The sequence below is a fragment of the Dasypus novemcinctus genome, chromosome 18, assembly GCF_030445035.2.
Source record: "Dasypus novemcinctus isolate mDasNov1 chromosome 18, mDasNov1.1.hap2, whole genome shotgun sequence".
In the NCBI taxonomy this organism is placed as follows: Eukaryota; Metazoa; Chordata; class Mammalia; order Cingulata; family Dasypodidae; genus Dasypus; species Dasypus novemcinctus.
Genome location: NC_080690.1, coordinates 37115951 through 37128478, shown reverse-complemented (window position 1 = coordinate 37128478; position 12528 = coordinate 37115951). Strand labels below are relative to the sequence as shown.

The 12528-nt window shown below is 35.8% G+C and overlaps 1 protein-coding gene across 5 annotated transcripts in view; it reads right to left on the bottom strand.

Moving 5' to 3' along the window:
* RPGRIP1L (RPGRIP1 like) overlaps positions 1-12528 on the bottom strand; it is a 113406-nt gene that overhangs the window by 32940 nt on the left and 67938 nt on the right. For all 5 annotated transcript variants that reach the window (XM_004455046.5, XM_023587824.3, XM_004455047.5 and 2 more), the window contains 3 exons: positions 10902-11003; positions 10271-10430; positions 9263-9330 (listed from right to left, as the gene is read on the bottom strand). In XM_004455046.5, the coding sequence (XP_004455103.2) occupies positions 9263-9330; positions 10271-10430; positions 10902-11003 (330 nt within the window). The remainder of the gene's footprint in view (positions 1-9262; positions 9331-10270; positions 10431-10901; positions 11004-12528) is intronic.

Sequence of the window (12528 nt, the reverse complement as noted above, 5' to 3'; positions counted from 1 at the left end):
CATGCTCAGGAGTGGTACCACATCCATGGAGAGCTGATGCAGCAAGATGAAGCAACAAAAATAGACACAGATTCCAGGTGCCACTGAGAATGCAAGCGGACACAGAACACACAGTGAATGGACACAGAGAGCAGATGAGGGGAGGGGGGAGGGGAAAAGGGAGAGAAATAAAAATAATAAATCTTTAAAAAAAAACACAAACCAGCTCTCATTGAGGAGCAGATGTAACTCAGGGGTTGACACCTGCTTCCCATGTGCATGGTCCTGGGTTCAATCCTCAGTACCTACTAAAAAAAATGCACTACATATAGATGTTGAAAACTACAGTAATGGGGATTAAAATGGTGTTAAGTTTAAGAAAGCTTAATTTTAGAACACAGTCATGGTCTCCCTGAGGAAATACTGCTTTTCCCTAAAGTTGTGGTTCTCAAACTTTAGGATACACTACTATCAACTGAAATGCTTGATGCAACAAATTGCTTGGCCTGCCCTCAGAGGTTCTGATTTCTTAAATCTGGGATGAGGTCTGAGAATTTGCATCTTTAAAAAATTTTGCAGTAGTGCTGATGGAGCTGATCTGCTGACTATACTTTGAGAACCAATGCTCTAAATCAAAAGCCATTCATCTTACATTTACTGACCCATCTGAGATATTTATAGGAAAGTCTCCACAATATTGATATAAAACTATTTTTAATAACTATATTATTTAACATTTTAATATAGAATTAGCTAACATATTTTCCTTTTTAAAAGCCATCTATTCTCATCACTAAAAAAAATAATCCAATATAAATTATAGAAAGTAAAATATAAATGTCCTTTGTTTCCTCCCATCCCTAACTCTAGGGTTGGCAAACTTTTTCTGTAAGGCGACAAACAGGAAGTATTTTTGGGTCCCTATGGTGACTATTCAGTTCTTTGTAGAGCAGAGCAGCCACAGACAGTAAGTAAATGAATGGATATGGCTGTGTTCCAATAAAACCTTATTGGCAAAAACAGGCAGAGGGATGGATTTGGCCGTTGGGCAATAGTTTGTTGACCCCCTGCTCTGACCCATACCCCAAAGATATTCACTGCTAACAGTGCTTGGTGTGTATTCTACCAGATATTTTCTTTGCTTACATAAGAATAAATGTTTTGTCTCTATGCTAATATAAAAATACATGCATACGTATACATGAATATGCTCTTTTGTTTCTTTTTAAATGGAATCATCAGTGAGGTATACATTCTCATGCATTAGTTTGGCAAAGCGTGTGATGTGAGGGAACAGGTATTTCCATACTTTGTTGTGTTGAAAAATGTTAATTTTAAACCAGAAATGTTTGTATTAGCAAAAACTGGAAGAAACCTATGGACCCCTCAAATTGGGTTTATTTAAATAAATATGGTACACCATATGATGGAATATTTTGCATATATTGAAAGAAATAGAGTATATGGAAAAAATCAATGGTGTATTAGCAAGAAACAGTAAAGTTGCAAAACATCAAAAAAGTTTTAAATGCAATGACTCTTGGGAAAGTAATTCAACATTTCTGGGTTTTTGAAAAATATATTTTAAAACCTACTATATCTGGCTTAAGCTTTCACAGGTAGGGCACTGGTAGGGGCTTATCTTTACCCACTGATAAGATATTATATTTGATTCTGAAGCAATTTATTTTTAATACATGAACTCTAAAAGTAGTGAATTGCTTTGTGCATTATGCCTTTCAAAGCTTTAAAAACATATTTTGCTGAACATCATTATTGCAATCACTTGGGAATGCTAGTTCAAATTGTTCAAGAGAACCTGGTTTCCAGGTGGAATTGCAATTTAGTCCAATTGAATATGGCAGCTCTTACAAAACTGCTATTAGTAGGAAAGGGCTAAAGAGAAAATGTAAATAAGCACTACACAAGAGTCCCTTGCTCTTTCAGCCTGTGATTTCTCATTCTCACCTGTAGGCACATTTTAAGAAACCCATGACTTGATGGAAATACATTTTGTTGTGAAAAAGTGAAAACTGTTACTTATATGATAAAATTAGAAACAATGTGAAAGGAGGCTTGTTAATTCTTTTTAAAAATTCTGTGGCAGATGCACATTTTCAGTTTTGATGTCTATTTTGAGGACCTGAAACAAAGCTTTTAAACAATGTATTCTACATCAAATTGATATTGTTAACTTCTGATTATTCAAATTAATAAAATATTCATGGAGAAATGTCCAAAGTTTTCCTTTCCAAAGTCCCCCCCCCCATTCCCCCGCCCCTTTAATTATCATGCCTAGAAGCTCTTCAGTAAAAGCAGCAGTCGTCAGGCTGACGGAATCTGACAGGCCAGCAAGGCCCAATTACACTGGCACTCTGTGGCACTTTGATGTCCTGGAAATGAAGAGAGATAGGGGCAAATTGGGTAGCACATTATGTTAATGACTTGATTTAATCCAGCCACTAAACTTTATGTAGCCTGTTAAAAAAGATGCTAACACTAATTATGCCACATTGGAAAGGAAAGGAGGGGACAAGCATTTCATACTGACAAAGTAAAGCTCATAAATGTTGTAAATGAAATGAAACAAAATGAAGTAATCTATGATTAATTATACATCACAGACATGAAGAAAAGAGAAAGAACCAAGTAATATGTCTAAGTCTGGAAAAATCTGTTAGATTCCTTTTAAGGATCAACATTCTAGGAATAACTATGAGCTGTCAGATTCTGTAACATGAAAAAAAGAAAAAAGAAATTGAATGATCTTAAATTGCTTACACAGTGTATTAGCCAATTCAAATTCACAATGTAATTGGTATAAATGATATTTATCTAGGACAATACTTCTGGCCCTAATTTTGTGACATTATGGGGTAGAGCCAATTAAAAAAAAAAGCCTACAAAATGGATATAACCACAGAGTAGTGTTATTTACTTTCTAACTAGACTCTGTCCCTCTGTTGACAGAGTGATCTTTTTAAAATGCAATCTAGAGTGTAAACTCCATAAGAACACGAGTCTTTCTTTTGTTCGATGCTATTTTATGAGTGCTTATACCCAGAATAAAGCTTGGCACACAGTAAAGTGCCCACTAAATATCTGTTTAATGAATGATTTGCATTCCCCCTCCCTTAAAAATCCTCATTGGCAGCTCACAGGATTTCAGGATAGACTTTAAATCCCTCTGAAGGCACACAGAGGCTTTGTGATCTGGATCATACCTGCCTTTCCAGCCTATTCTCCTGGGGCTTCCCATCTGTGCACTCAAGGCTTAGCCCGTCCCAAAATCACACTCTCTTAAATTCTCAAGATTTTTTGTTTCTTTGGTCTGTAATGATCCTCCCTGCCCCCACACTCTCCCTTTCACAAACTTGAAATCATTTGCAACACTTGGCTCAAGCTTCACTGACTCTAGGCAATCATCCATGGTGAGGGGCCTCTCCTGCTGAGTTACATACCCATCCTGAACTCTCCCATAGGACCCTGGGCATTCCATTTGGCTGGCAAAGAACACCAAATATTGCAATTGTGTTTCCACCACAGATTGAATTCTTTGAGGACAGGCATTGCTTCTTTTATGTCTGCCTGAAACACAGTAGATGCTGATGAATGAAGACTTGTTGGGGAACTAAAGGATATACTGCACAGGATGTGCTTAGCACATAGTAGGTATTCAGGAATACAGTCCTTCCTATGAAAGCCATGTATCACTTTCCTGAGTTCTTAAGGAGACAAAAGAAGAAACTAATGAGTACAAATATTTTTAAGCTTAAAAAAAGTTTCATGACATATCTGTTCATAGTCAATTATCACTAGTTTTCAGACAAAGGGACATCATGTGCCTCCTGATAGCATGCAATGAAAAGGATACAGCATCATTTCTGTGTCCTACCAAAAATGCATAATCTGAATCTAATCTTGAGGAAACATCAGATAAATCCAAATTGACGGCTCTTATCCAATATAAACAGCCTATATTTTTATGAAAAAACATCAATTTCATGAAAGACCGAAACAAGAAGACTGAGGAACCACTGTGCATTAAAGGAGGGTAAAGAGACATGAAATCTAAATGCAATGTGTGATCAGGTTGGATCCTGGGCTAGATTAATAAAATGCTATAAATGACATTACTGAGACAATCAGCAAAATTTGAATGAGGTCTACAGATTAGATAAAATTTTTGTATTATTGTTCTGATATATTTAGGGGAAAAGTGGCATGATTTCTGCAACTCTCAAATGGTTCAGAGAAATTATATAGGTGAAAATGTTGAATATAAATTAATACATATGTGCATTCATACACATATATAGAGGAGAGAATAAAAATGATAAAACAAATGAAGCAAAATGTTAACAATTGGTAAATCTGGATAAAGGGTATTCAGGGGTTCTCTGTACCACTTTTGGAACCTTTAAAGAAAAATGTTCCCTGACTCATATTTAAATGATTTTCCAAAGTAGTACATAAGAGAGATTCATATAATCACTAGAAAATGCTATATTTCACCATTATGGTGATCTCTTCAGTTTTGTTCCTATGCTTATTGATTATAATAATTTGCTATATAATTTAATAAAATTAAATTTCATCTATTAATGTAAGATACTTAGTATTGTCTACTAAAAATAGAATTTCTAAAAGCACATGGGAACTGATTAATCGCTACTGAGGCATGAAACATTTAGAACAGTTGCTTGCCTTCCTGTGCATTGTAGGATGTGTAGCAGCAACCCTGACCTCTACTCACTAGCAGCAGTTCCTCCCAGCGTAACAATTCAAACTGTCTCCAGGCATCGACAAATTGCCCCCCAGTTGAGAGTCACTGGTTTAAGATGGTATAATTTATATAAATTTTTCCTACATAAAGTTACTTTTAGATGATAAATAAAATATTTAGAAAATAAAATTAACTATTGCACTGTCTCTCTGATACCTACAGGATAAAATCCAAAAGATTTAGCCTTCTGCATTGTATATGTGGCCTTTTATCCCTTTATATAGAAAGTCTGCTATAGATCACGTGTTCTTGACTTCTGGAACATATAATGCGCATCCCTACCCTCCCTTAATACATGATTTTCTCCCTAAGGTAGTATCTTTAAAATGGCACAATTTTAGCAGGACATGCCTCCATACTGTGTGACTGGCTACAGCTGAATGGATCTAAGGGGCATAACTGATAAAGATGGACCCAATCCAGAGACTAGACTTGGCTAATCAGATGCTCTCACCTTGGGGTTGGGGGAGGCATTTTTTGGTGGATATTTTTGGCCTACAAGCAAGTGAAGCAGCTCAAGAAAAAAGGGGAAGGAAAGAAAGCTACTTGATAGTAGGGGAGAAGGGGAAGGAAAGAAAGAGAGAACCAGAGAAGGGTGGGTAAAGAGAGAGACAGAGGAAGGGGGGAAGTGAGAGACTGAGGAGGAGAGAATCTAGAGGAGAGGGGGAGTGTGGGAAAGAAAGAGAAGGAGTGAGAAAGAGGTAAAAAAGACAAAGAGAGAGGGAGGGAAAGAGTTGAGGGGAGAAGAGAGACAGAGCCTTCTTGCATGTTGAATCCTGAAGAGGAAGTTCTGAACTACTTCTGTGGTCATGGCTCCAAGGTTCCTCTAAGGCATGGCCATGATATGACTCCAATATTTGGAATGAAGATACTTTTATACCCTCCTTCCAAATTTTCTTTTCATGCTTAAGCCAATTTGAGTGGGAAGTTCATTTACAACCAAATGATCCCCAATCCCTACTGTAGCACCCTAGGGTGGCAGAGCGGTATGGGTCCTTTCCCCTCGCCTCATCCACTGCACCTATTTAAATCTTAAATTTTATCTATTCTTTAAGGCCCAGCTAATGGGCACATCCTCCCATGAAGTTAATTAAAAAATCACTCCAAATTTCTCCTTCCTCTGAACTTCCTTAATTAGTGGCATGATTGCCAGCAAGGCACTTCATCTCTCTAGATCTATCTACTCATCTGGAAATGAGGAGGATAGGCAGAGAATTTCTAAGCATTTTTTTAGCTCAAATATATGACTATCCTATTAATTATTGGTACTCTGTACTGACATTGTTTTATATTGTAATTTAACTTTTGAATTATGACTTGGCTTTTCAAGAGCACATCTTCCCAGTTAGTGCAGCTGCTCCCTTAGGGCAGGGGCAGAATTCTGAATTTACCTCCTGAGAGAGTTGTGAACACAAACCGCAGGCAGTGAATTCTTGGAGAATCACAGAATTATAACAAGAGGTATGAATAATGTTTGTATATTGACAAGATAAACATAACTCTCGATATCTGCCTTCATAGATCCCAAGACTGATTCAGTATCTCATTTATTGTATTTTTATGTTCAAAAGACTAAATCTTACAGGTATCCAAAAAAAATTTGATGAAGTAGGCATAGTCTTGAACATAGTCTTGGTAAGTGAGAAAGGAATGTCTGAATCAAACATTCAGGCTTACCACCCTTGATGTGATGAATGGACAGTTCTTAGTAAGATGGCTAAAAAGCTATCTGCTGTATAAGGACTGATTTTCTTATTCATTCTCATTATCAAATTGTTCTAATAGAGGATACAGAATTCCCAGCCATTGGTTTGCTAAAATAATTTAAAAATTTCAGATTTGATAAAGCAAAGAATTTAAATTTAATTGCTCTGAATGCTATAACTAAAGCTTCTTTCTCTGATTTATCAATTTTGGGGAAGATTCCATATATTAACATTATTATAGTTAATAATTATATATTAATGTAATAATAATTTACTCTGGACAGACTATTCTCTTTATATTTATCAAGCATAGAAACAATGGATTTTTCTATTTCATAGGGGCACCTGTGACAATAATTAAAATGTTTTATTTTACAGAGAGATTAAGCTAAGAATGTATGAGATTTTAAGATTTAAGAGAAGTGTTGCTTAGCACTATGCCCATTAAATATGTATACCAGAGACTTAAATCTTTGGGCTGTTCACATGCCAATTGAGCCCTGAATCTCAGCAGAGTTGCAGCCAACACCTACTCTCCAGGATCATTAGACTCATCCAGGACAACTAACAAAATAATGATGATAGACAAGGCCCATCCTCCCAAAACAGAAAGTCTGCCTACAACTGCAAGCAAGATAGTTCCATTCATCTGCCCCATGGGAACTAAGGCCCCTATCAATTGGAAACAGTGCGCATCACCATCCCCAAATCCTCAAGATTGAGGAATGAACAATCATAAAGGTGAAATGCAACAATGGACTAAAGTTGACTTATTGATACAAAGGCAGTGGCCACCAGAGGTTCCGAGGGAAAGGAGAGAGAATAGGTGTAACATGGGGCATTTTTGGAACACTGAAATTGTTCTAAATGACATTGCAATGATGGATACAGGCCATTATACATATTGTTAAAACCTATAAAAACGTGCAGTGCAAAGTGTAAATTATAATGTAAACTACTGACCATGGTTAGTAGGAATGGTTCATCAATTGTAACAACAAATGGGTGGCGGACTTGGCCCAGTGGTTAGGGCGTCCGTCTACCACATGGGAGGTTCGTGGTTCAAACCCTGGGCCTCCTTGACCCATGTGCAGCTGGTCCATGTGCAGTGCTGATGCGCGCAAGGAGTGCTGTGCCACGCAGGGGTGTTCCCCGCATAGGGGAGCCCCACACACAAGGAGTGCACCCTGTAAGGAGAGCTGCCCAGAGCGAAAGAAAGTGCAGCCTGCCCAGGAATGGCACAGCACACACGGAGAGCTGACATAACAAGATGACGCAACAAAAAAAGAAACACAGATTCCCATGCCGCTGACGACAACAGAAGTGGACAAAGAAGATGACGCAGCAAATAGACACAGAGAACAGACAACTGGGGTGGAGAGGGAAGGAGAGAGAAATAAATAAATAAATAAATAAATAAATCTTTAAAAAAATTGTAACAAATGTACACTAATCAAAAGATGTTGCTGATGAGGAAAAGTATGGAGAGGGAGGATGTGGGGTATATATTTTTTTCTGTTCTATTGTCCCCCTATATTCTTTAATTTTTTTTTGAAGATTTAGTTTTTTATTTTTTCTTCCCACCCATCCCCCCGGTTGTCTGCTTTCTGTGTCCACTTGCTGTGTATTCTTCTGTGTCTGCTTGCACCCTCCTCGGCGTCACCGGGAAACTGTGTCTCTTTTTTGTTGTGTCATCTTGCTGTGTCAGTTCTCCATGTGTGCGGCGTCACTCTTGGGCAGGCTGTACTTTTTGATGTGAGGTGGCTCTCCTTGGGGTGTGCACTCCTTGTGTATGGGGCACCCCCACACAGGGACACCTCTGTGTGGCAGGGCATTCCTTGCGTGCGGCAGCGCTGTGCATGGGCCAGCTCACCACATGGGTCAGGAGGCCCTGGCTATCGAACCCTGGACCCTCCCATATGGTAGGCGGATGCTCTATCAATTGAGCCATGTCTGCTTCCCCCTATATTCTTGATGTATCATTTATGTAATCCAAAGCTTCTTTAAAAATAAAACTTAAAAAAATAAAATAAAAGAAGTGTTGCAATACTTACCAATGAAGCAGAAATTTTATAAAAAGGAGTACAATTTCGGCTATGGCTCATTTCAGGAAAATTAATACAGATGAACAGAAAAAACTAAGACTTTTCATTCTACTTACATTTGCTTTATAAACGCTTTTTCTTCCTTATAATAAAAAAAATCCCAGTAAGTGGTATACTTTCTACATATATTTAAAGTATAATTTCTCTTTCTGAAATTTCAATTTATACACTGCTTTTCAGGAATCTACTACAAAACAACAAAGTATATCTGCACAAAATTAATAAACTTTGAAGAACGTTTAAATTTTTGGCAGAAATTAAATAACCTTAATAGTTTATCATCATACATATTTAGATATAAAGAGTCTATGAATCCACAAGTGCAAGCTATTTTTACTTTGAAATGCAATCTCGTATTTTCAGTTCTTTAACATTTGGTTCAATACATCTTTGTACACTGGTCCTGAAAAGAAGCCAGTAAAGTCAACTGGTTTCAGCTAGTAACTATTGACGCTATTGATGTTATTTTTAGCAAAAATATTTCTTACATATTACAGTCCATTACGTAATGAAACTAAATAAAATTTTCTTGTACTAGATTATTTGGTTAAAATTTTGATAGTATGCTAAAATTTTTACAGAAACTTTTTTGCCTTTATATTTTAATATATGAAGAATGACACACTATGGTACAAAAGGCAGCCCTACTTCAAAACATTTCCTGTTGGCATCAAGTTACTACTAACCTGTTTGATATTTCTGGAGATAGTACTTGGAATAATGCAATCATCACTGTCAGAAGCTGATCTGTCCTCTTCATGCGTTAGGAAAAAAAACAAAGGTAACATGTATTCAAGTTAAACTAATTACACTTGTACCCAGTGAAATAGAGAAACAAGCATACATCATAGCGTAACGTTAAAAGAACAATATAATAACCATTTCTAGACCTTTTTTAGCAGCAAAGTTGTTTACATTCACATTACATTTTCGAAAAGAAAAAAATGACTGAACATTTTAAGTTTAGTTTTGGAAGAAACAAAGGAAATAAAGGCACAGATTGTTATTGCCCAAAGTTTAAAAAAAAATTTTTAAAGACAAGGAGAGGGTAATAGATTTTTTAAAACAGCTTAATAATACTGCACAAAAATCCATGTTATTCTTACTATTTAAAAAGTTAGTTTAATATTTTTATAGCTTTATTGAGGTAAAATTGAAATACAATAAACCGCACACTTAAAGAACATTTGATGTTTTAATATAAACACAAACCCATGACACCATGACCACAATTAAGATAGTAAACATATCCACTATCATCCCCGAAAATTCCCTCTTCTCTCTTCTCCTCCCTCTCCCCACTCTCTTCTGCAGGCAACCACTTATCAGCTTTCTTTCACTACAGATTAGTTTGCTGTTTATATAGTAAATTCTCTTTTTGTTTTTCTTGGTGTGGCTTCTTAGTATTAATTTTATAAAAATCAAGACCCCTAAAATAAGCCAGATGGTAATACTGAGCCCAGAGAGAATATAAAACTATTTAAAATATAAAATGGTATAACGGTCAGCAAGCACACTTGCATTCTCATGTGGTGTTTCAAATTGAAACAGGAAGAGATGCAATAATTCCCAATTCTACCTGACCATAAGTAACTAAACTGAACTAGAACCCATCATTTCAATCCATGAGGCAATTCTAACAGCCTAAACAAAGCAAAGAGGTAAGTAAATGACAATTTTAAAAAGAAAATCACCTTCTGGTTCCAATTCCTCAGTTATTTCTGTTTCTTCAGAAGAAGCCAAGCTTTGTTCTACAAGCTGACCTTCAGATAATAAAGACATATCATCTTCTTTTCCTTGATGCATTTTTTCGGTATTTTCTCTTACCTTATCTACAATGCTTTCTTGTGAAACCTGAAGAAGGCAAAGTGCAATGATATATTTAGCATTGCTAAGATCACATTTATAGCATTCCTGCTGAAGCACATGAATAATAAAGATTGTAAATTTGAGACTTAAATATACAGATATGTAATAGATATACAAATCATTAGAAAACAATCACTTAAATTGTGCAAATTCAAATATGCAGATAAATGAAAATTTGATGATCAACTAGAAAAGAAACATGTATTAATCTCAAATGAATGAATTTTACATAAGACTAAAATATTTATTACCTGTTAATATTAGTATAATAGTGGCTGTTATACTTGTCATTTTTTCCCCCAACCCTATCATATTTTTGATTTTCATATTCCAAGGAAGTCTATACAAAAAGTAGGATCAACGTTATGTTTTACAGAACCATGTCAATGCTCACAAGTCAAAGTCTTTAAGAACTAAATTAAACTTTTCAAAGTTTATTGTAATACAAATGCATACCTCTGGAATATGGGAAATAGCAGGCATATTAATTTCTCGTTCTGAAATATGTTCCACTTTTGGTGAAATTTCCTTCTTATCTTCAGGTGAAGAAAAGGTCGCCTTACAATAATATGAAAGCAGGTATATGTGTTATTTTGTATTTATTACTAAATCCCAAATCTTTCTAAGACTCTTACAAACATATAGATGCGCTAATAAAAGTTGGGAGCAAATATAATACTCATTTGACACTAAATTTAGTCAGTATATTTCAGTAAAATGGTTGATATTCTTCATGTTATACATGTAATTTTTTATTGTAGTAACATATACATAAAACATTGCCATTTTAACCATTTTTAAGTATACAAGTCAATGACAGTAATTATTTTTGCAATGTTGTGCTACTGTCACCACCTTCTATTACTAAAACTTTTTCATCACCCCAACCAGAAACTCTTTACTCAGTAAGCAATAAGTTTCCATTCTCCCTTCCCCTGGTCTCTGGTCACCTCTAATCTACTTTCTGTCTCTATCAATTTGCTTATTCTAGATATTTCATCTAAGTGGAATTGCACAACATTTGTCCTTTTGTGTCTGGCTTCTTTCACTTGGAATAATATTTTCAAGGTTCATCCCTGGGGTCACATGTATCAGAACTTCATACTTTTTTATGGTTGAAAAGTATTCCGTTGTATGGATATGAAATATCCAAAATAAACCAGTTTGTTTATCCATTTATCCGTTGATGAACACTTGGGCTATTTCCACCCTTTGGCTGTTGTGAATAAAGCTGCTATGAACATTGGAGTACAAGTATCTGTTTTAGTCCCTTTTTTCACTTCTTTGGAACTGCTGGGTCATATGGTAATTCTGTTTTAACTTTTTGAGGAACTGCCAAATGTTTTCTACAGCAGCTGCCCCAGTTTATACTCCCACTAGCAATGCATGAAAGTTTGAATTTCTCTACATCTTCACCAACACATTTTTTTTTCAGTAATAGCCATCCTAGTGTGTATGAAATGGTACCTCATTGTGGTTTTATTTGCATTTTCCTAATGGCTACTGATATTGACCGTCTTTTATGTGCTTATTGGCCATGTGTATATTTCCTTTGGAGAAATGTCTATTCAAGTCCTTTGCCCATTTTTCAATTGGGTTGTTTGTCTTTTTGTTTTTGAGTTGTAGGACTTCTTTATGTAGTCAGGATATTAAACCCGTTATCAGATATAATTTCCAAATATTTTCTTCCATTCTGTAGATGTCTTTTTTTTCTTGATAATGTCCTTTGATGAACAAAAGTTTTTCATTTTGATGAAATTTATATTTGTTGCTTGTGCTTTTGGTGTAAAGTTTAAGAATCCACTGCCTACTACAAGATCCTGAAGATATTTCACTACATTTTCTTCTAAGAGTTTTTAGTTTTAGCGCTTATATTTAGATCATTGATCCATTTTGAGTTAATTTTTGTATGTGGTGGCAGGTGGGGGTCCAATTTCATTCTGTTTGCATGTGGATATTAGTTGTCCCAGCACCATTTGTTGAAGAGACTACTCTTTCTTTATTGAGTGGACTTGACCCCTTGTTGAAAATCCATGGGCTATAGAAGTATGGATTTATTTTTGAACTCTCAATTCTATTCCAT